At 41.4% G+C, this 24,222-nt stretch overlaps 1 protein-coding gene across 2 annotated transcripts in view; it reads right to left on the bottom strand.

Moving 5' to 3' along the window:
• RASGEF1A (RasGEF domain family member 1A) overlaps positions 1-24,222 on the bottom strand; it is a 44,759-nt gene continuing 20,537 nt past the window's right edge. For both annotated transcript variants that reach the window (XM_010714124.3, XM_010714125.3), the window contains exons 2-13: positions 22,755-22,934; positions 16,507-16,635; positions 11,502-11,639; positions 7,827-8,048; positions 7,469-7,543; positions 7,164-7,256; positions 6,304-6,406; positions 5,942-6,021; positions 4,837-5,028; positions 3,836-3,959; positions 3,543-3,615; positions 1-2,626 (exon numbers count right to left, since the gene is read on the bottom strand). In XM_010714124.3, coding sequence (XP_010712426.1) covers positions 2,602-2,626; positions 3,543-3,615; positions 3,836-3,959; positions 4,837-5,028; positions 5,942-6,021; positions 6,304-6,406; positions 7,164-7,256; positions 7,469-7,543; positions 7,827-8,048; positions 11,502-11,639; positions 16,507-16,635; positions 22,755-22,934 — 1,434 coding nt within the window. In that variant the 3' untranslated portion in view covers positions 1-2,601. The remainder of the gene's footprint in view (positions 2,627-3,542; positions 3,616-3,835; positions 3,960-4,836; positions 5,029-5,941; positions 6,022-6,303; positions 6,407-7,163; positions 7,257-7,468; positions 7,544-7,826; positions 8,049-11,501; positions 11,640-16,506; positions 16,636-22,754; positions 22,935-24,222) is intronic.

Here is a 24,222-nt window from a genome sequence, read left to right as displayed (position 1 = left end):
TCTGGTTGAAGCAACTCTTTTTTTATTAATGCAAGCACATCCAGTCAAACACAGAATATCCTGCTTTATGGTACAGCTTTATATTTAGCATTTCAGCTCAGAATAGCAAAACACAGTATTTAAGGAATGTATCAAACTGAGGGAAGAAAAAGAAAAAGGAACCAATGTGGATACTGCATTGATTTCAAGTATATACTAGGACTGATTGACCAGTGAAGTGCACATTCATGTGAAAGCTTTTTTTTAATACATTTACAGGAAGTGTTCTAAAATTGCATTTCAAATATATATTTTTTTCTTAAATTTCAAGCATCCCTTTTAAATCTCAATTACATAAACAAAGCTGATATACAATCCCTTTTATAGTGTCCAACAATGTTACTAGCTAGAACATCTCTGAAAGTGCAAAACACTGTAATAATACAGTATAAATATTCTTACTCTAGTCCAGAACTGAAGGTCAGTACTTCAGCACAGGAAAAATAGCAGCATAAGAATTATCCCTTCTCCTTTTCTGGGCTGTTCCTGGCAACAGTTCTACTTTTTCCTGCTTCTTCGAGGCATAACTTGCTTTTGTTCCTCTTTGATTTCTATGCTATGGGAATAGCAAAATGTTAATTTCTCTCTCCTATTACCCCAACTCACTGTTGTAATGTGAAGTATTTAGCAGGGGGCAGGAGGGAGAACAGGGAGAGAGGGGGAAGGCTCTTGAATATTTCACTGTACTGCAGGGCCAACACAGCAAACCTTTTCTGTTAAGTGTGTGCTGATGCTACGTGAAACAGTGGCACTGCTCAAGGCTGTAGGCACTCAGCGAGAAGAGGCAACTGGACTGGAATAAACCTGACCCTCGCTCCAGCAAGTCTTGTACCTGCTTCAAAGCAGAACAGAATAGGATACTACTCAAAATCGACCATTTTTAACTGAAGGAAGTGGTGCAGAGATCCTCTGTGATGATCAATGAGAGAAGGCTGTAACCACAGCACTTTAAAGGGCTTGTGAAGAAAGAAAAATTCTAATACGACAGCCCAGCTCAGTCATCGTTTAAGAATACCTGGCCCTCATGCCTTAAGAGAACAGTTACTGGGAAGGATAGTAGATATTCACAGGTAACAATTCATAAAGCAAAGTAGTTTTCAATCTGAGCCTATTTTCTTTTTTTCTTAACTTGACGTTGAGGAGAAAGGAAAAAAAATATTGGAATATGTAACATTTTTTCCGAAATGGATAGCTTAGTCTTAAGCTTCTTATTTGAATAGATAAATAGGTATAAACTCAGGGTGAAAAGGAGAAGTTGGACATGATGGGCATTACTTCTAACTACCAATGAGTTTATAGATCGTCTCTAACCTTGACCTAGATCTGAAGGCTTGATTAGTTCCCTATATTGTTTTCCTATAGATTTCAGTGGGTCCTGCCCCAGACTGTCATGGCTTGCAAAACACTAGAACAAGTTTATGATGTAAATCAGTCTTTGCTTTGGTCTTGAAGTCCAGACTAGCATTTTCAAAGGAACCAAGGGGTTTAAATGCCCAAGTCAGTAGAGATGAGCTCTTGACCTTCTTTGGCAATTTTAGCCTTAGTTGGACATCTGAGTTAACTTCCCTCTCCTTTATTTGTGCATGATTTTCTTTTTTCTGTAAACTGTTGGCAGAAATACATATTGAACCTGTTTGGCAGGGATCATCTAGGTTAAACATCAATCTACTTAAAAAAAAAAAAAAAATTAAAAAAGAAATCCCTGATTTTGAAAAGGAAAACACAAACTATTCTGACAATCAGAATTTGAAAGATAGTTCCCAGAAGACGTGTGCAAAGTCACACATGCACACACATACGCACACACAGACACACAACCCTCAGTAGTTACCCCATTTTCTCTTTAAATTGTGTAACAAAAATACGTTTGCTGCACCATCAGTGTCACAGGCAGGTATACTCTACCTCACGTGTCATATTCTTCATTTTATTTAAAAAGTACGTTGTGGCTGGTTTTGAGACATCCATATTTTTATTTTCCTTGCTTCCAATCCAGCGTAATAGAAGGTACACTACACAATGTCAGTACCTTATAAGGCACTATTTTCTGATGTAGGAGAGGAACAGGCTTACTGCAGATGTCTAAGGCCTCGACTCTACAAACACTCGTACGTACGATCGCTCTCGCCGATTGGAATGAAACCACAGGTAGACACATTGAGTGTTGTGTAGGCTATTGGTCCAATGGAGTATTTAACACCGGCTCTAGCTGAGATGTGTGTTTTAACTTTTGTTTGTTTTGGTGGAAGTAATAAAAAATAAAAATTTGGATGCTGATAGAATAAGGTCTCCCCAGGGATCCCACCTCCCATGATACACTTCATCTCTGAGAACAGGGCCCTGCCCTTTTTTTTTTTTCTTAAATAAAAAAACAAAACCCTTCACTTAAGTGCCTTAAGGTTGACATGTGAAATATTTACCACATTTTGTTTCATAAAAGGTACTGTATATACAAAACAGACCTCAACCAGTGAGGTCATCTTAACTCAGTCCAAGTCTTTCAGGTTGTAAAAACACATTCATTCTGTGTGCTTCGAAGTCTGCGGATCAGATCCAAAAATCTCAGGCTCTGTTAAGCAGAGTAGTCCTAGAGAAAGAAGTAATAAAAAGAAAAAGCTTTGTATTGTGACAGTCCTTACAGTTTTGGTGAAGGTTGGCAATGGATCTCTCTTTCTTCTATAACTGGAAGCCTTTCTTCAAAGGCTATTTATGGGAGAGGATAGGATAGGACAAGGGGGAATGGTTTTAAATTGAGACAGGAGGTTTAGGTTAGATATTAGGAGGAAGTTTTTCACCCAGAGGGTGGTGAGGTACTGGAACAGGTTGCCCAAGGAGGCTGTGGATGCCCCATCCCTGGAGGCATTCAAGGCCAGGCTGGATGTGGCTCTGGGCAGCCTGGGCTGCTGGTTGGCGACCTGCACATAGCAGGGGGTTGGAACCGGATGGTCATTGTGGTCCTTTGCAACCCAGGCCGTTCTAGGATTATGTGAAAGGGTTGATTTTTTTCAACTATTATAAATTAGCTTATCTGTCTAAGTTCCAAAATAATACTGACTTGAAATAAAGATATAACCTTTGTAGCCTTCAGAATGCGCTCAGGGAAGAAACATACGTTCCCCTCTCGTCTTCAAGTATTGCTTAAAGTACAATAGAGACTCAAATACAGACTCTACGACTATGTTTGATAGCCTAAACAGAGCATGTTCTCTCATGGTGTCTAGCAGTGCTCTTGTAGCCTGAGTTGACTAGAGAAGTTTTATCAGAATCCTATAGAATTTTTTATCGGATTTGAATTTTGAAAGAAATAAAGTACATTTAGGCCAAAATGGAACTATTTACTGGATAGACATGCAAGCAGGAGGGAAGAAGCTGACTCTTTTGTACCTGTTTTTTTAATATTCTCAAGCTGCAGATACGGTTGAGTTGAATATGCAAAAGTGCTTATGAAGAGTTCATGAGCATGTGTACGTCTGCAAAAATCTCATGCTGAGGAAGCTTCTTACCTGAGTGTTTTCCAGCTGTCTTTTTCCATGTGGTTTTCTGGACCTTCACTTTCAAAAGATGCAATAAACAGAGCTGGCAAATAAGAAAAGAACCATTGGATTCTTTAAATGAAACCAACATAATATAATTCATACAACAGGTGTAACTTAAGCCTTTACCAGCGAGGTCTACTCCTATCAGGAGCCAGCGTGGAACTGGTAATACATGCTTATGAAATATTGTTCTTGCATAGTAACTGTTTACTCTGTACTTCAAGTAAGAAGACTATATAATGTTCAGTAAGGGTTTTTACCTTCTTCACTGTAAATGGGTGCAGTGAGTAGATAACTCTGGATCTTCTTGTCCTTTTCAAAAGGACACTCGACCTGCTTCCATGTCAGGAAATCGTGAATCTGTCTTGAAATTTCCCAGAATTTCTGCATGAGGTAATTTAAAGAACTTTACAATCACTTTTCCTTCAAATACTGATTCCTCTCTATAACTTCAGAGCCTCTGTCTCATTCTCATTCATGTTTCTGCTTTTACTATGCTTTATTCCACCTCTTTCCTTGTTATTCTTTCATATTACATTTGTAGCAGCTGAGCGTTAAGAGGAAATTTCTCTGTACTGTGACCTTTACATAGCTTTCAGAGTTTGGGGCTCAGAACGTATTCCAGGAGCACGGCTGGGGAGTGACAAATGTTTACTGTTCCAAACAATTTTCTTGTGTTTGCCTTTGCATTTTTTTATTTAATTTTAAAACTTGTACGAGTGTAACCTTCCTTGAAGAGATCTCTCTTCTCAGTTGGCTAAGATAAGATGACTTAAGTTCAGTTTTTAATTGATTAACTTCTTAACATTTGGCTTCAAAATTCTTATTTTCTTCTCCCTCTTCATTTATGCATTCTTTTGTTACAAATATTATTTCACCCCCTTTTGTATTCATGCATTTCCTGGTTTGCAGTGTGCTTGTCTCATTTTATCTAACACTAACAGAAGCTGATCTCTGTTTTACTCTGTTTTAAAACCCGACCTCTTAACTGAAGGCAACTAAATGCCAGCAGTCCTGTGGATTCTCTTCTACATATGCAGCTGTGTGTGGTTCTGCTGGACGCAAAATACAAATGTAGCAACTGCAATCACTGGGCTTTCAAAGAAACTTGGTATTGAGACCTTAATATCCCTTCCCCTGGATGATGGTATCGTTTAGTCTAGTTGATAGCAATGCTGGGATGACTTAAACACCTGACACTTGAAAATGTAATGCACAGCGTTTGCCTAAGCGTTACGGATCTTATAAAAGCAAACCCTACCTTGAAGTTTATCTGCCCATTGGGTAAGCGGTTTGTATGTATTTTGTGCAGGAAGTAGATATCTTTAATAAACAGGTTGAAAACTGGGATGACTATTTTCTCTCGATTGCTGTTGGCAGTCTGAGATCGCTGTGCTGCTCCTTGCAGGGCCGTGCGGTAATTGCAGAAGTTGCTGGATGGATCCATGTGATGCTGTTTTTATGGAGGGAAAGGAAGTCATGTCATAAAATGACTTAAATATTATTTGAAAAAAAAAAACAAAAAACAACACCCAACCCTGATCTTATCGGAGTACATGCTGCATGGTTTCACTGGGTACCTTTTTAATCTTCTAAAACAGAGTACCTTATGTTGTAATCAGGTCTGGATTATCGCAGAAATCACAGAATGGCCTGGGTTGGAAGGGACCTCAAGCATCATCAAGCTCCAATCCCCTGCTACATGCAGGGCCACCAACCTCCCCATTTAATACCAGACCAGGCTGCCCAGGGCCCCATCCAACCTGGTCTTGAACACCTCCAGGGATGGAGCTGTTCCAGCTCTTCACCACTCTCTCTGTAAGGAATTTCCCTGGATTCACAGGTTTTGTTTCCTAATTCCTGTCTTGTTTGAAAGGAGGGTTACATAATCGTTTTACTCTGTGCTTTCAATCCATTGCTAACATAAAGATGAAAGGAAATAATAAATGACTACTGGGGGGTAAGAAGGGGCAATTATTTCAACTTGCTGTCATCAATGTAACGATTGCAATGAAATTTCGTTTTGATTCAGATTCAGGCCACTAGATGGAGTACTCTAATCGGTTTTACGGGATGCGAAAAAGCCTTCACTTGCATGAAGAATGCAAGGTACTTTGATGCTGGGGGGGGTAAAGGTCTGATAGATAGCCTGCAGAAGATATGATAGCCAACAGAAAACTTACATTAGCTCTTTTTTTGCAGTTAAGCAAAAGTTTTGGAATTCAGGAAATGCTCTCCCTGATGTTTATATACAGGTGACCACTGGCAGAGGTGCTTCTGTGATCTCTGACTTGATTTAATCCAGATCATCACTGTGAAATTACTATCTGACGGATTTCTAAATCAAGTCTGAACTTCACACATACCTCTAACACGTCGAATTTGGCAGTTTTGACCTTGGACCAAGTTTTCTTTAACCGTGCCACAGGACTCAAGTTCATGCCAGCTAAATGGGGAGAAAAGAGACAAAACAAACAAACAGAGTTGAAGGAATATAGGGTTAATACGTACTTCTATGGCAGCACCTTGCTTATACTTTAGAAGGCGGTTCAGCTTGACAAACAGAAGATGTAGGTACCCTACCACCACACACAAGCATTCCTCTGTCACTGATGCATACTGTGCCTGTAGAAGGGCTGGTGTGGTCAGCTAGCTTATGGCAAGTATAAGCGTGGTCTTGCCAGTTGGGTTGCAAAATGTAGTGCCTTTTGTCATCTGTGTTACTTACAGATAATAGCCATCATTGAGTTGAAGTTTCCAATGTTGAAGCACTCTCTTGCCACATCAATGAAAAATTCCACCATTCTTGTACGCTGCTTTTTCTTTACAACCTGGAAAAATCAAGATCTGTTAAGAGGGAAGGGGTGGTCTGAATTTTGGTTAGCATTTTTGGTTGAAGGCATTATTACAAGCTGATTGAAGAGAGACTTTGAGGCTTTATCTAGTTAAGCAAGCTGAGTATGTAGGCCTGAGGATATTTTATTAAGATGTTTTTTTTTAATAAAATATTTGCCCGGTTTTGGAAGAGAGTAATTCAGTTCAATGTCTTAGTGAACTTGTATGAACAGGCTGGACACCTCTCAGCTGCTTCCCGTTTCTGGGATAGGGGCACAACATCAAGTTGCTATCAGAAGAATCTATGTTAAAACGCTTAAACCTCAGGAGGCAGCAGCAGACAGGCTTAAGAACAGGGCGTGTAGCTTGGATGTGAAGAGGAATAATGGCCACGTCTTGATATTCTTTCCCTCTTAAATTCTGTATAGATGCATATCTTAGAAATTCACGCATGCATTTGAAAATATATACATAAAAATTTTAAACTTCCAACTCAAACTCCGTGCAACTTCCATCTTGCTACATGACTGTTACTATGGGAACTACCCAAAACTGGAGAACTTGCAAAGGCAAATATATCTGTGAACTCTTAATCTTCTGCTCTTAAACAGAAGCATGTAAATAATTTAATGCTTGAATGATGCAATTATCTGTAATTAGATTGCTTCTGTTTAAATCTCTGTTAGACCACTACCTACCACTTGTGCTTAAGGGCAGGATTATTTTTCGATCTTATCTTCTGCTCATACCTACCCTGCAAATCTCAGTAGCCACCAGCATGCTAAGACAGTTGAACCAGTTGTCATAGGCCTCCAAATTATAGGTTTTGGTAACATCGCCTCGGCACTGTAAGAGAAAAGACCATGTATTTATTAATCTTTATTGTGATGAAGTCGGTATACTAAGGGATATGCTTCCTGTCTTGTTCAAAATCTTATTGGATTTTGTTTAAGGCATGAGCTTAAAGAAGGTTAGAAAATGGAAACCCTTCATGCACAAAGCATACTGGAATCCTGATCAGTCTTTATTTCTGTTTCTCCCTGTACCCCTTCCTGTACCTTGTGATTATCCAGAGAGTCCATGTGGCTGACAATCTGCATCAGATCCTCTGGGTAAATGTTGCTCACCCGTTCCTGAGTCAGAAAGATTAGAGATTGTCATTGTACAGGCAGACAGAGTTCAGTGCACCAATAAGACCTAAGTTATTAGGCAGTTTTATAACTTTAATCTTCTTTAAGCTTTCTTTACTCATAAATATAAAGTGTTTATGTGGGAGTTATCTAGATGTTCTCGTTCATCACTTGGTATATTATTTAATGAATGCATTGGAGGCTTTCACTGAACCCTGCAGCAAAATACAGTGAGTAGAAAAATACTTAATAAATGGAAAACAATTCACACAAACTGATGTCTCACCAGTTCAATATGGGTTAGCTGTTGTGCCAAGATCAGAGGGTCACAGCACACACTCAGAATGTCCTTTTGAGTAGACTGTGGTTTGGTTTTGAGGATGGTGCCTTTGTCCATAGCAGGTTGCCGGAATTTCTCTTTTATTTCCTGGTACTGGCTCCGTGCAGAGAGAGCCATCAGGAGATTCTGTGTCATCTGGCTAATGATCTTTTTCACCGTGCCATTTTCCTATGAAAAAGCCAGACACAACTTCTTATACTATGTAACTTTTGCATACATTTCTATGCTTAGGGAGCATATAAACAGGAGCTGGAACAGCTGTTTATGAGGGTGGACAGGGAATAGGACAAGGGGGAATGGTTTTAAACTGAGACGGGGAGGTTTAGGTTGGATATCAGGAGGAAGTTTTTTCACACAGAGGGTAGTGAGGCAGTGGAACAGGTTGCCCAAGGAGGCTGTGGATGCCCCATCCCTGCAGGCATTCAAGGCCAGGCTGGATGTGGCTCTGGGCAGCCTGGTCTGCTGGTTGGTGACCTGCACGCAGCAGGAGGTTGGAACTGGATGACCACTGTGGGCCTTTTCAACTCAGGCCATTCTAGGATTTAAGTGATGAAAAGCCTTCCCATTCTGATCAGACCCCCCGATGATCAAGTCCACTTAGCTCATGTAGAATCCAGGGAACGCATATCACATCCAGAAATATAGCCCTAAAATATCCCCAGTGTGAATTTGAACAATTAAACCCTCCACAGATCTAGGCAGGAGCACAGTATCCACGTTCTTTGATAATTTAAAATGCTCTGTGCAGGTTTTAAGTCCTTATGTATCCAACTCTTAGATTGGTAAAGCAAAAAATATATAATCCACCCAGTCAGGTTTTGTTCTGTTTGATAACTAAAACAACTAAATTATTTTTGCAGCGGACTCTTTGTGTCTTACAGACATTTCCTTCTGAGGTCAACTCCAAGGAGCTAACCTTAATTGCGTTTGTACTTCTCTGTCCCTCCTGTTGCCACTTCAAATGACTTGAGTTCTCTAACCTTGCACTCTCTGTTGTTGGAAAAACTAATTCTTACCAGTCCTTTTCCTTTCCATTACGCTATTGTTCTCCTGCTTTTGTGCAAATTTTTTCTCTTGAAATTAGCCACAAGTTGAGATCTTAGCTTACAATACGCTGTATTGGTTTCTGCCAGTCAACTGGATGCACTAGAAAGAGCTGCAATGACTGTGATGGTTCAGAAAGCCACTAATGTGCAGAGATAATGGAAATTATGTAGCAGATGTGAGAGAAGATGGCTACCAAATACTTGTATATTGCATGCTATAATGAAGCAATAATAGTGTCAGAATGTTGCTTTACAAGGCAATAATCCAACTCCCAAGTGGAATAAAATGAAAAGCTGGAAGCGGCGTAGCTCATCTTGATGAGCAACTGGATTACCGCTGAACAGCAGCTGGCTGGAGCCATTTTGGATATTGTGCTACAAGTGCTTAGAAATGCCGAGGGAACATGGTAGGGGGACTAAAATAGAGAGCTAATTCTGCTCTCCACTATCCTGAGCTTTCTGTTGAAATCACTTGACCTCAGCTGCTGTGCCTGACTTGCCATGCCTCTATGAGAAGGAAAACCCTCTGGCTTTGGATTGTATGGAATCAAATCTGCAGGCAGGTGAAATTCAAGTATATACTGGGTGTAAACGTATGAGGAAACTGCAGTGATGTTAAAAACTATGGGTTACTTAAGCTACTGGGAATTTGTCATATCCTAACATTTAGACCAAAGCTCTTAGAGAGTTTTGGCTGTTTCTTTCTTTTCCTGGTCTTACCCTAAATTTTCTTATAACTTCAGAAAATAAAGCTGAAAGTTTCAGCTGGTCTGAGCAGGTGTGACCTGGAGTTTAATTTCCAGTGCCAGTGTGTTGAAAATAACTTGTGCATGTCTGTGTTCCAACAGTCCTGTGCCTAACTGATACACAGCCTTGTATTACGAGGATGAGCGTGACTGCTGTGTGTCAATTCTTGTTTTATTCTGCTATCATCTATGTGAGAATAGTGCTCTACAGGGATTTGGAAAACCTTTATAATACAGTAACTTAAAAAATAAACCTGAATCATTACCATAATTCCTTGCTGAAGCACAGTACGGGTAGTTTCTTAGAACAGGAGTGAGGCAACGAATACTGAGAGCAAGAGCTGCTTTATTTTGTCAGTATCACATTCTGTCTCCTAGAAGACAAAAGTGCATAGCTCTTTCCTGATGACTTGCAGCTTTGTGAAGGGGATAAATAATATGATGCTGTAATTAATGAACATCATCCCAGGAGCTACAGACACCAGAGTGCTGAGCCATTCTGAGGTGTTTTCTCCTGAGCGAGAATTTATTCATACATAAAAGTGAGAGGAAAGGGGAGAAGAAGGAAAGGTCACAACATTTTTCTAGTTTAAAATGGTGGACGAATAAAATACCAAGATATACATGCTCAACAATTGCTGTTTTGCCAAGTTCCCTCTCACAGTTGCATGTCTGCCAAGGTACACCTCTCTGTCCTGTTTACTGAGGGAATAGAAGGCATCATATAATCCTATCTGCTTTTCTCTTCTTACTAAGGCAGTGACATTTAGCAGCAGCCAGGTAAACAATTTTGCTGATGCAACACAACTGACATATTTCCTTTTGACAACCTGGTAATGCCTGTCACTGCCCTATCGCTGATTCACACAGTGCTGAAAAACCTGTTGCTCTTCATTTTCTCTGTGCTTGAATCAACAAAAACAGCTTACAATACAATTGTCTTCCCACTTCCTCCTAATTGTTCTCAAGAGTATCTTGAAGTTTGGGGCTTCAAAAGAAGGAGAAACTTCTGCAAAGTAACCCTTTGTGTTCACACAAACACATTACAGATGATTCCCTTGCCCTTCTTGGGAGTTCTAGGGCGCTTTTGTTTCTCCTTCTTTCTTCCCCCTCCCCTAGACTGTAAACTCAGACCTGTTAGGATTGGTGACTGGCAGGCTAGCAGAGCTCAGAGAACATCCTCTGTGAAAATACTGTCATCCTTTGTGAAAATACTGTGCGTGGCACTCTAGAAGTCCCTCATAAGCATCTTCTTGAGCTGGAGGACACTGACCTATCTCAGGTGGTGAGGTGCTGGAACAGGTTGCTTGGAAAAGTTTTGGATGCCCCATCCCTGGAGGTGTTCAGTGCCAGGCTGGATGGGGCTCTGGACCCTCTGATCCAATGCCTGCCCATGGCAGAGGGTTGGAACTACATCATCTTTAAAGTCTCCCAACCAAAGCCATTCAATGCTTCTACAAACTAGTTGATATTTTTGTGGGACCTGGATGCAGAGCAGTAGCAAAGCTACGAAGGATGGCATGTAATTCAGTATGCAAGTTAACTACATCGTGCCATTAGCATCATTGTTCTTTCCTTTCTCCTTCTGCATCGTTTTTCATATCGTTGTGACGCGTGGTGATTATACGTAGTTCCTGCTAATGGACCATTAACTTCATTACTCAGCCCTTGTCCTGCAGCTACCGGCAGCCTAGCAGCTGCTGCTGCAGTCCATTCAGAAAACCCTGTGCGTAGGACCAACAGTTTGTGATGTGATGAACTACGTGTAAAGGTTGACACAAATACTGTTTCCCAACTTAACGTTTTTTCTCCTGCCCCTTCACCCCTACCTCATCACACTGGGTGATCCTGTGAGCAATCTCCTTCAACTCCTTCATGGATTTTTCATCTTGGAAATCGTAGGGGAAAGTTTCAGTCCATTCCTTCAGGAGCTGGATGATTTTGGCAGCGAAGGACTTCAGCTTTGCCTAGACAGAAACACTGAGTTAATTAAATGACCATAGACCTTTCTGACAGCAGAACCTGATAAAGACTTGCATAAATCTCGACACACTTGAAGATACTCTGCACTTGTAGCAAATGAAAGGGAGAAAAAAGAACACATTGAACTTGAACCATACTCCTGAACAGTATGATTTAGCCCCCTTTCAGCATAGCTTGGTCATGTCTCTTAGCAAGTGCTTTGAAGATATTTTCAAGGTTAATTGTATAGAGCCAGAAAGATGACAGGATAGTCTAAGTATCTTATTTGATTAAAGCCAATGGGACTGGAGTTTGATTTCTGCCATCTGGGGCAGCAGTACCTTCGTGTTTCATTTCAAATGCATACCTAATGCAGCATGTACCAGGTATAGCTTGTGAGAGAGGTTCATGAAGACACTTCTGTTCTACAGAATTTATCAGACCCTCCATATGAATCTGTATATCAAAACAGTAGGAAAGGCGTGCCTGTGCTCTCTCCACAACATCCAAATAAAAATGGACTTTGAAAATCAGTACTGGCTGTTACTCTAAAATGTATCAATGACAACAGGGAAGGACAGCCATTTTTTAATTTCTTCTGTTACTTGTGAATATTCTAAAGACTTTCATCAGTTAGACCTGAATTGGATACCAGTTTTGCAAGTTGCGTAGATTTACTGAGGCTGCTCTCTCCAGCTGAAGGAGCGCTCTTGCAAAACTGGGGGAGCATGCTAGAAGACTTAGCAAATAAAAAGAATCAAAACTTAGTTCAAGTTATATTTATTTTCCACCCAACTTGTGATACACTGAGGGGAAAATGAGGAAGCTTTCATCTGTTTACCTCCCTGCTTGTGTAAACTGATGTTCCATTACACAGCAGTTCCTTCTCCTTATCTGCAATATTTTTTCCTTGTTGCGTTCCTCGTCAGCAACTTAGGGGTTACAGAAGGTGATTTTGGCAGGTGTGTGTCGCTACAAGAAATCAATCAAACGCCTTCTAAGACCAATAGGCAATGTTTTACAAGAGCTAATGGAGCTTCCTGACCGAAAACATCATATAATGATCAGATCTCAAAGTTTGGTTTCTGTTAGTGCTGCTGCTGTGGGACCCAACTTCAACATCTTTCCAGACAGAATCTGAGCTCTATATTATAGCTGTCAGTCCACAAAACTCCCATTGTCATCTGCCTTGAGGAAAATACAAGTTATACTTGTTCACTAGAGGATGTATGGAGCCTATAATTATTAAAAGAATGAATAATTCTGTTGTGATATAACTAATTAGCTAGCCAGTGTGCTTCCATTCCATCAGAGCTAACAGAGGACGTACATGCTTACTGCACTGACTGTCAAAAGCTGCTTCAAAATTCCTCTTGGTGGTATTGTTATTATTTATTATCTTTTGGAATTGAACATGGGAGGATGGGGGAACAAAGATCCCCAAATCCTCTGGCTGTGATGTGAGCAGCTCTGTGTGAACACTGACTTCCTATTGCACGTACCCACACTCAGGAGTCACTGTGATTTGCTTTCTTTGCAACAGATAGCCAGGCATCCTTTGCAGGACAATAGCAAGCAGTATTTCTCTTTGGGATTACAAGTGTAAAAGGCTTATTGTTTTATCTGATGCTTTTAATGCTCGTGGAAAGGAGATGTACTTTGAATGCAACACTAAAAGCCAGTAGCTCAGCAAAACATGAGATTCCAGTTTCAGGTGCATTCTAATGAAGCCCAAAGCAGCGTGACAGGCTTGTCACCTGTGATCTGTGGTAACCTAGATAGAAATCACAGATACGTGGGCAACAGTGTGCATTCTTTTTTTGTCATGCTTGCAATAAACCTACTGCTTCTATTGCTCTGCTCTAGATGTCAGCCGTTCCTTGCAAGGCCTGAGTTCTCTGAAATCTAGGGGAATACTTCTCCCAGAAGTGTTTTTTTGAGAAGAAAAATACTTCTGTTAAGTACTTTGGTCATCAAGTAATATTGTACAAGGGTTTTTGTTTTCTGTGACCATCTTGTTTGAGTCTCTCTCATTTCTAACATGCTTCTAGAGAGTTCAGCCTGACGTGGAAGGATAAAATTTAACTTGACCAAAGCTATAGTGACAAGTGTATGATAATTGATATCTTAAACTGTGAAACCCTTTCTTTTTATGTTTGTCCAGAAGGGCTCCAAGATATCCCATTTTTCTTTTTAATCCGCTTTTCTCTTAGCTGTTTTTCTTCTGGACTTCTCTGTTAGCAGATGATGTCAAAAACAAATGATCAGCACTGTGGTTCCTAACCTCAAAGCCTGGCTCGTGGCCACTTCTCCAGCTCACACTCTACCCGGGCAACAAGTCAGCCAGCTTCTTCTCTTAGTTTGTTTATGCAAACCTCTTATCAGACATGATCAGAGCTGCTTTAACTACTTCTGCCAGCCATTTCCTGCTGTGGAGCCACTTAATTAGAAGGTGCTGGTAGCTGATGATACTCCAGTGAGTTATGACAGTGAATAAGTAGAATGGCTTGGAGCTGAGAATTTCCATGCTGCATGTAAAATGATCTTGTATTTGTTTTAAAGCAAATGTTTGCAAATGCTAGGAGCTTTTTATTTCCTGTAAAACATACAGGTGCTTGCAGTGGAGGTCGGCAAAGGAGTCATTTGATTGGGATGTCAGAAATCTTAGGTAGTGTTTTCCAGTAATGTTGTGTTTAGTGAGCAGGAAAAGGCTAGAGTTCATACTAAGGGGGTAGAAAGGAATCAAGGGCATAACAGGAAAAGCACCTAGAAAAGCATGTAAATTAAGGCAGCCTTCCAAACCTTGTGTTTTATTGTCACCTTGCTGTTGGCTCTTCTGTAGGACTGTTTCCAAACTGCCAGCAGAAGGTCTGACAGTGTGGGTGTTTTGCAATATGAGCAGCTTTATTTCACATCCTGTTGTTAGAATGTAATGCTATTTTGTGTCAGTGTGGAAGCCATGATGTTTCTTAATACATTTGCTGAAAAGCCACAATCACACTACTTTAAGTTATCAGAGGGCTGGAACACTTCTCCTGTGAAGAAAGGTTGAGGGACCTGGGCTTGTTCAGCTTGGAGAAGAGAAGGTTTCAGGGAGACCTCACTGTGGCTTTCCAGTACTTGAAGGGAGTGTGTAAACAGGAGGGAAAATGGCTGTTTATGAGGGTGGATAGTGATAGGACAAGGGGGAATGGTTTTAAACTGAGCCAGGGGAGGTTTAGGTTAGATATTGGGAGGAAGTTTTTCACACAGAGGGTGGTGAGGCACTGGAACAGGCTGCCCAAGGAGGCTGTGGATGCTCCATCCCTGGAGGCATTCAAGGCCAGGCTGGATGTGGCTCTGGGCAGCCTGGGCTGCTGGTTGGTGACCCTGCACATAGCAGGGGGTTGGAACCGGATGGTCATTGTGGTCCTTTTCAACCCAAGCCATTCTAGGATTCTATGACTTATTGCCCAGCTTCTGTTTCGGTTTTAAAACTTTTAAGTGTATTATTTTTCACAGAAAAGTTGCATCTTGTAATCCTTTATTTTTAAATTGCAGATGATATATTTTGATACTAACTACAGACAGCTGTCAGTTGTCCTCACTTTCCTGTAGACAGCTTTACCCCTTGTTTCAGATGGTCGCAGAATCTCTTGCAAGTTCCTACCTCTGCTGTTTAGTTAGGCAGAGCTGCGGAAACACTGCCATTTACAATGTACCAGGTTTGGGGTGGTAAGCTGTGAGCCTGTTGGGAGTGGTGATGGGAACTATACGTCCTGAATGCAGAATGATAGTTCTTGCATCTGTCCTCCCTGACCCCATAACCAACATAGCTACACAGCTGCTTGATGAGTGGATGAGGTAACTGACCTGCATAAAAGTCAATCTGCATTAAGTGGTTTGTGTTTTTTTTTTCTCCTGTGGAGGAATGTTGTGATATAACATGAGACCGCAGAGCAGGATTAGTAAGCGAGAGAGAAGCCCTTAGGTCAGTACTGATGTCAAAAACTCTGTGTTGCCAAACCTCAAGGGCTACTTTTCATGCTCCCTACTTGGAGTCTTGCTGCTACAAGGAGAAAAAGAAATGGGACTACCGATGTGCTGAGAATCAGCAAAGTGGGCTTATTATTTCTCATAGTAGAAGAATGGATCTAAAATAAGCACAGGATTTGAACAGTTCAGATCTTTAAGTATTTGCTGATTTCATCCTTGTTTCTGTCACTTACATTTGCATCCCAGCTGGGACTATTCTGGTACTTCATCTTTAGTCAGGTCCTTCAGTGCACTTTCTCCATATGGGGAGACTTAAATGGATATAAGTGCATATCATAAACTGACCCAGTTGGGTTTAATCAGTTGTGGTAAAGCTGCGTAATCAGATGTGCGAGCATAAGCTACTATTTTAAGTACTGCATCCCTTAATTTTCATCAGATGAAATTTCCTGATTTACCATCACACTGACTTGTAACGCTCCATCAAAAACAGGTTTTTAGCGCAGCTACAGCAGAGCTCTCAACTCTGAGAACGTGACAGGGGTGACTGCAATGAGATTCCAGACAGACCTTGCTTGGCCAAAGCCCAAACAACTCGCTGGGCAGGTTTGTGGCAGATACACATTGCTCTAAGCTGCAGGTCAGTGCTGCATGCTGGAGCAAAGTTGCATTATTTCCAACCTGAGCTACTACACAACCTACATTGTAGTTCTCAAAGAAGCCATGTTGCTTCAAGAAGCTCTATAAAAGCACATTCAGTAATACGTGCTGATGACGATTTCAATTTATTCTTTATCAATCTATCTCGCCTTACAATGAAAAGGAAAGGGTGGGAAATAAATGCAAATCAATGCCACTAGCACGGCCAGCCGCAGGACATAATGATGGTTCATTTACCTTTTCTGCCTCGGTCCCGGCTTCCAGCTGCTGCTTCTGTTTAATGCAGATCTGTCCCACTTTAGCCAGGAGCTCATGTGGGTGAATGAAGACTCGGGAGCTCAACAGGAAAGTGAAGATGTAAGTCCTCTGTGGGAGGAGAGAGGGGAAAAAGCAAGTTTGAATAACCAGTGAGAACCATCTGTCTTCCCTGGAGACTTGTAACAAAAACTAGTCTATAAAACAGGAATGTAGCTTTCTGTCATGTAAGCTTTGTGTAATTTTTCCCTCTTTCAGAGATGTGGTCGTGTTTTCTAGCTCTGCATTTCTTCTTCACAGTAGGCTTCAAGGGTGCTGCTGTTGTTTTCAGAATTCCAAACGTAATATGCCTAACTAGTCATCACTCACCAAAAAGACAAATGAGATGTATCCAGTGTAGGATGTCCATGTCACACAAATACTGTTATTTCTTGATTTCTTCGGAAGTGACTGCCCTTCTTCAAGCAACAGAAAACTGCTTTGTGTGCGTTCCAAACCACAGCTATAATTTATTCATGTATGGTTTTTTCCTTTTTCCCCACAATCACTGACACAATCTTTATCTTAGATTGAGGCCGTATGACAATAATTCAGTTTTGGTTGTGACTTAATCAGTATAGGGCCCGTTTCAGACTCTCTTCAGCATGAGTAGCACTAGGAAGTGTCAACAGTTGTTACTTCTCATTAGAAATTGCCTCTGTATTTCCATTTTAAATGCTGTAATGCATTATATTCCAAATCATACTCTGTGCAGTCCTGTTGAGTGAGAATGAATGCCTTCATGTCCTGATCTTGCTTCAGTGTTTCAAACTTGTCTTCTGTATTTGGATGTAATTGCTAGAGTAACAATAGCAGCATCTCCTAAGGACTTTCTGTCTTCCTATTGAAGCTTTCTGACAAAATCTGTAGTTGGGAAATTGTAGGGCATCTCCTTGACTACGGATTTCATTTATCCTATGTAATATTTGCAGAGCATGCTGTTGCTTTGCCATCTGCACCATGGTTTATTAGAAGTGTGACTTGGCAGACCGCAGCCAGGTGTACCAACAGTCAGTGAACCACCTTGGATTGGGCAAGGAAACTTGGCCAGATGTCTAAAACATAGCACCTGTGCTATTAACTACTGAATTTTGCTGCTTGTCATCTCTAGAGCACACTTAGAGATAAACAGTGGTATCTCTGACTCCAGAAAAGACTACAGGATTTCTCTCTAACTACAAGGAATTGCTACTAAAGAAAAATGTTTCAGCTTCTCTACCTACAGCATAAATCTAACACTAAAAACATGCCATATATCAGAAGGGAGGGGAAAAAAGAGTGGGTTTTTTTTGTTGTTTTTAAAATAAATGAAGTTAACTAGAAGTCATTGTGTTGAGAGTCTGAGAGTACATGAAGTATATAATAGATTAAGCACACATCTCTAGAAAATCTAGCTCTGTCCCAAACGTGTGGAGGAAGCTAATGAAGAAACAGACTGTGATACAGCAGAGGCGTTTAAAATATGCATTCTGATTTGAACATTAGGCTGAAGAGCTAACATGATTCATAAAACAAGACACTTATCTTACGGGGACGACGTATCAGAACCTTTTATGCTGATGTATGTGAGAATGATCCTTAAACTGATACAACCCCCATTGGGAATTAAAACATAAGAGAGAGTAGTGTTGTTGGTTTTGGGGGAATAATCTGTACCTGGTTATCTTGGCTCCTTTTTAGCCAATTTCTGTGCTTGTTTCTATCAGTGCATCCCTGAACTTGGAACTGTGAGTCTGGCCTATCTGAGAAAGGAATTTAGCTGTTGGGTACAGCAGCTGTTGTGTGAAAATGTCTGTTCTGGAAACATGAAGCAGCTCTTGCTTTTACCCTATTTTCCATTTAAGAAAGAAAGAGGTGAAAAAACAATTATGGACTCGTGTACTTTCATTTCTTCCCCATGTGCCCATACATTGAAGTGGCAAGGAACAGAAATGCAAGCTGCCCTGCCCCGTCAGTGACCTTAGCTCTGATAAACTGGATCTTTTTTTTTTTTAAGGAAAGATATAATTTTGCTTGTTGTACTAATTCTAGTGTTGGTCTTCTTGGTGGAAGCCTGTGTGATGTGGGATAGTGTTTGTTCAGAGTAACTGCAAAAAAGCCCTGCTCAGAGAACATTCCCCTGTTTTTGCACTGTAAGAAACGAGCGACCTAGATGACCTGTACCTCTCTTTGGTCTCTCTGATAGTGCTGTGTATGACATCCAAAAAAGTGCTGAATTGGAAAGACATGGGAAGATATACGTGGCCATAAAAGCACAGCTTTCCGTTCAAGGCTTGCTTTCTCTCTTAATCCATGGCATCTGCACTGGACATGTGCAGTATTTTTCCAGACCACACTGAACTGCTAAGTTTTAGAAACAAATTATCATACTTCTGGAACCCATCTGCTGTACTTTCACTCCACTTTTCAAGTCACACTGCTGGGACTAGGCTCAGTTCGTTGGCAAACTAAATTGTTCTTCTACGGTCAATTAAGACACACTGGCTTACAATTCACGAGGATCTGCTCTTATTCCTCAGCTTGCTTTTCTGTTTCTTTTTTGATACTAGTGTTGCTTATGCTGGTAATGGGTTAACTGCAAGTAAGAAATGACTTAAACATGTCCTAGAGCAGGGCTGAGCCTCATCTCTGCCTCTCTGCTAATAACCACTTCCTGTCCGATAAGGAAAATTGAGGCTGAACTGAGCCACGCATTGCAGCTTAGCAGCAGGTCACAATCATCAGGAATATGGTTGTAATGGACAGCAAATACTTAATATGAATGTCAGATGTCTTCTCTAGATCAAGGATTTCTATTATTTGTTACACCTGTACTCCACTGTAGGCCATTCCAAAAGTGATGCCTCTTATTTATTTCCATGGAAGCTACAACAGATATGAAGAACTCAGTGACACGATTTGATAGAGAGACAAGTTCAGCAAGCATCAGGAATGTCACCAGATGCCATTTTTTCCATGCAGAGGGATTTAACAACACACCTTTGCTTCATATGCGCTTCCATGTCAGACACTGTTCTGTCAGTGCCCCTCTGCTGCCATCTGTCACACAGCAACAAAATGTAATGGAATACTGGGTGAAAGGTTCAGCCACTACTGCCATACCACCAACATCTGTTTTTGGCGTTGCGGGCCAAGATAATAAAATAGAAGGCATTACTTTCAGAGCAGCCCTCATATATTAGCAAGGTGTTATAACAGGGTAAAGACCCACGCCTTCTCACAGGCAGTCCCTCGCACGTGAAGACGGTTTGGAGAAGGCAATTCAGCTAAGAAGCAGGCTGCTTTGACAAGGACTGATTGAAAATGCTTCCATAAGCTGTGAGACTGAAAGTTAAGCTCTGCTTACCCCATAAAAGTGACAGGTATTTGAGAGAAAAGGCAAAAAAAAAAAAATTCCTTTCTGCATTTGGAACAACTTAGCTGCCACAAAAAGGGTCTTGTGCTTTACAAGAGAAAAAGAAGGCGGATTCCTTTAGTGCCTAAAGTTGTTGCTAAGAGATGAGCTGAATTATATTTAAAAAAAAGGCAAGCACGCAAGACTAAAGGAGGAATTGTTACTCTCTGACCCAAGAATGTACTGCTGTTGTCTGGGGAATGAAAAAAAGAAAAAAAATCCCTTTGTGCGCTCACTGCTCAGTCTTATGTTTGTGAAATATTTTCTTAAAATGTTTTTTGCTTGGGCACAAGAGTTGCAGACTGATACATTCCATTCCTAACCTCTCGAACTCCTCTGTCTCACAAGTATACATTTTCCTGTGTGCTGAGCAAGTCCCTCTACACAAACAAACCTCAAAAGAGCAGTATACAAATGTAGGTCCTTATCTTTCCTGTCCTTTCTCGTCTGTCTCTTGTTCTGCCAACATGGCAAATACATTTTTGTTTTGCTCTGTAACGAGAACAGAAAGATACTGTTTGCTTTCTCCTCCACCCCCTTCTTTCCATCTGGAAGGTGACTGCAATCTTCAGCTTTGTGTGCCTTCTAAGCATTGCTTTCAGCTGTATTAATCTGGAAATTTGCAGCAGTATAGTAATCGATAAATGTGTTTCCCTGAAACTAAAGGTAACCTCTGCTAACGAACTGAATACCTTCTCTTGGTGGAAGTTAACTGGTGGTACCTTGCTGTCCTTTTGTGCGTGTGCAGCCAGAGACATGAAGCTGGGAGTGCTTACACCTTCCTCTTGAGCAAATGGTATTAGTCCCCCTTCTGGCAACACCTCGACACTAATGCCTATCACTCTAACTTCCCTAAAAATAGAAATGGGCAAGAAATTAAGTATAAACAGAAATCTGAATTGAAATCCAAAGCTTGCATTTGGAAATGACTCAAATACAGTTCCATCTCTGTCATTCAAAGCTTATTCATCCACTTGCTGTCAAATTAATCCTTTTAACTAAATTGGGTGATCTGATTTATCTAAAAGAATGTGTCCTGCTGTATAGGAGATGAATTTGCTTTAATAGCATTTTCCGGCTCCCTGTCCCAGGAGTTCCCTCGATTGCTTCTGCTGTATCACTCAGCTGTCAGTTCCCTGTCCATTTGAACTGCAGCCTCCTGGTGGGCTCTGTGCTCACGTGGATTGTGATGCTCCCTTGCACGGGATATGTGAGAGCACCATGGAAACCAACAACATTCCAAAATAACTCACAGATCCCTTAAGTAACGCTAGCTTTATGGAACCATTTTCAGAGTAGTAGTGTTATATATAGATTCTATGTTACAATAAGGGATGTACATTAACAGCTACTTTAAAAACTTAGTGATATTCCAGAAATCCAAGCAGCAAGTAACTACATTAACTAGTATTTAAATAAAAGGAGCTGGAGCTGACTCCTTGGAACGTTTGCCTTTGGCACCCTAGAGCTGTTTCACTGGTATACTGGATTTTGTGTTTCTCTTCGAGCTCTGCCTTCTTTCTACACCACGTATTTGGGGGTGGAGGGAAAGTCAAGTGGAATGCCTAACTACGGACATTTCTCTGTGCCTTAGGGAGCGTTTGGTACTTAGCACCCATCGAAGTTAGTGCAATTGTACATAAGCATAATTAAATGAGGGGTTTAGGATTGAACGAGAAAATTAAGACATCCTGATTTTCTCCTGTTTTAATCTCTCACTAATAATTGCTTGGAATTCTGCTGCTTGTACTACTGAACTCATGGGGGGGTCTCATATAGAAGGGGGGTGCACTTACTGTGTATAGTGATTGGAAACTGGGTGGTGTGTATGTGAGAGCTTAAGGAGGTTTTATTGTGACCACTGTAGAAGCTCACTAAGTAAGTTCTATGCTGATGAGATAGAGAAATGTTCCATGAGGTACAGGCTAGCATGGCCTGCTCTGCCACAGTTAAGTTCAACATAGCAGTCAACACTGACTGCAGACTCCTGTCACTCTGTCAGTCCTAGAAAGAGTTGGGTTCTGAGTTCTGTCATTTCACAGCTCGGATGGAATATATGCTATATAATCTGATTTTTGGCAGTTTGTTTAAATAATGTCTTTCACTGATGGGTACAAAGGGACATTTAAGTGATAGTGTGATCACTTAGTAATATCACTCATTCAGAATCTTACATCATGCCCTAGAGTTACCAGCAACATTTATTTCAGGGGCTACAGTGAGGACATCTAATCATTGCCAAATCATTTCTAGGCTCGAAAGTGTTGTTACAGCACTTGCTCATAGAAAAGTATCGAGAGAAACAGCATTTAAATTACAATCAATGTATTGTATTATTATTATTATTTTTTCTTCTGATGGTCTAACTAGGAGATGCATAGAAAATTAAGGGGAAAACAAAACAAAAAAAATCCCGAGAGCTGATTTCAGCTGAAAGAGTTGGTCCACTTCCCTAGGTAGGAGATGGTTAGACGTTAATCTTGGCTGCATTAGAAGTAAAGCAGCTTAGAGGGACTGAAAATTGTGGCTAATGCTGCTTTTAATTGGCTCTCAGGGCGCCCATTTGGGTTCACACGGCTTTATCTTTCTAACAGGTGTTCTTATTAAAAAGCAGAAAGGAGCATTCCTGTTGAGTAACATATTTAGTGAATGAGTATTACAAGCAAAAGAAATGCTTCCTTAGTCTACATCTTAATCACGATTTGGATGGAAGTAGAATTTCTTGTGTTTAGGATTCAGACTGGTGCTATCTTAGGAAAACTACAGGAAGAAAACAAACCCTTCATTGCCTACTTACATCTGGATAATAGTCCATGGTGGGTACCAGGCGCTCTATCAAGGCCTCCAATGATCCAGAAACAATGTTCCCATCCTGATAAACGGGGTCCACGCATCTCTCTCCCATATCAGGCTGCACTTGTCCACTACAGCTGGAGCCAAGCATGCTGGAAAATATTGGCGTCTGGGGCATAGTTTCCTGTGGAAGTGGCAAGAGAAAAAGACAAGGTTGTTTTGAGTACGTCTTCTGCATGGGTTTTACAGAGGCACACATTACACACAATTATATACTTGACTTCAATGCACCCTGGACATGAGAGCTGTGTTCTGAGTCCATACAGTCGCACATATTTCAGTTGCATTTTGGGTTTGAAATGCACATGAAACGACAGCACTAGGGCTTGTAGAAACTGTAAAAATTCTCTTCACTGTGCTCAATTTTCCTTTTCTCTCCAGTTTTCCCTTGGCTCATCATGCGTAAAACTAAATAGGGATGAAATGCAAAATGTTTTCTGGACCCTGCCTTACCGAGCAAACAACAACTGGGATACAGTTGTGATACAGCATCTCTCCTACTTCTTTGAGGTCATCTTTGGGCAAAACACCTGACTTACGATAATAAATCCTTCCCCATTGCTGTAGCTGGATGTCTTTGCAGAAGGGCATCTTCTCCTGCACATGGATATGGCGTGCAGCAGCAGCAGGGTTGTACCTTTCCTCACATCGTGGGCTGCGTGGCACTGCGTGCTGTAATATGGACTTGCTGTAACATACAGCTCTAATAACAGTCTCTTTGGAGATTTTTGCTTAGGAAACAAACCTGCTGTCGCAACACCAAAACCACACAAAGCCTTGGGGTTTCCACCTCCTTCCGCTTGGCCGCAAGTTATATCGGTATCCTGTAGTTACCAAAGGCAAGTAAACTGTGGGCTTTGGGGTTGGTTTTAAACTGACTACAAGCTGAATATACCCAGATGGCTCGACAAAACGTGCAAAGACAGAAAGAGCCATTATGTGTCGGTATCACGGCTGTTCCCCCCACGCTGCTGCGAAGGTGAAGCGAGAAGGGGGCAGGGGGAGCTGCAGGGCTCTCTCGCTCTGTATGAAACTAAGCCGTCACCGTCACATTGGGAAAAGCACCGATGGAGAATGAAAGGGATGAGGTGTGCTCGTACGCTAGGCTGGGTTTTGCGGCTTTGGGCAGAGCTCGGGGCGGGCATCCGTGCTGCTGGGGCAGCGCCGTTCCGTCCCGGAGCAGCACCACGATGCCGCGCAGCGCGGCTGCGTGCCTTCAACTCGTCAACACGAGAAACGCGAAAGAAATGAGAGCAGCCGGTTCAGCCCCGGCAGGTGCTGAGGATGCTCGGTATCCCGCGGCTCTCCCTTAGGCTCGCAGTGCGCAGGAACGTGCCGCAGCCCCGAGCCTCCGCAGCAGCGCTCCTCACCCATCTACGGACGCGTTTTTTCCCTCGTAAGGACCGCGGCGG

This window comes from Meleagris gallopavo, chromosome 8 (assembly GCF_000146605.3).
Source record: "Meleagris gallopavo isolate NT-WF06-2002-E0010 breed Aviagen turkey brand Nicholas breeding stock chromosome 8, Turkey_5.1, whole genome shotgun sequence".
Classification (NCBI taxonomy): Eukaryota; Metazoa; Chordata; class Aves; order Galliformes; family Phasianidae; genus Meleagris; species Meleagris gallopavo.
This window is presented reverse-complemented; position numbering and strand designations above follow the sequence as displayed.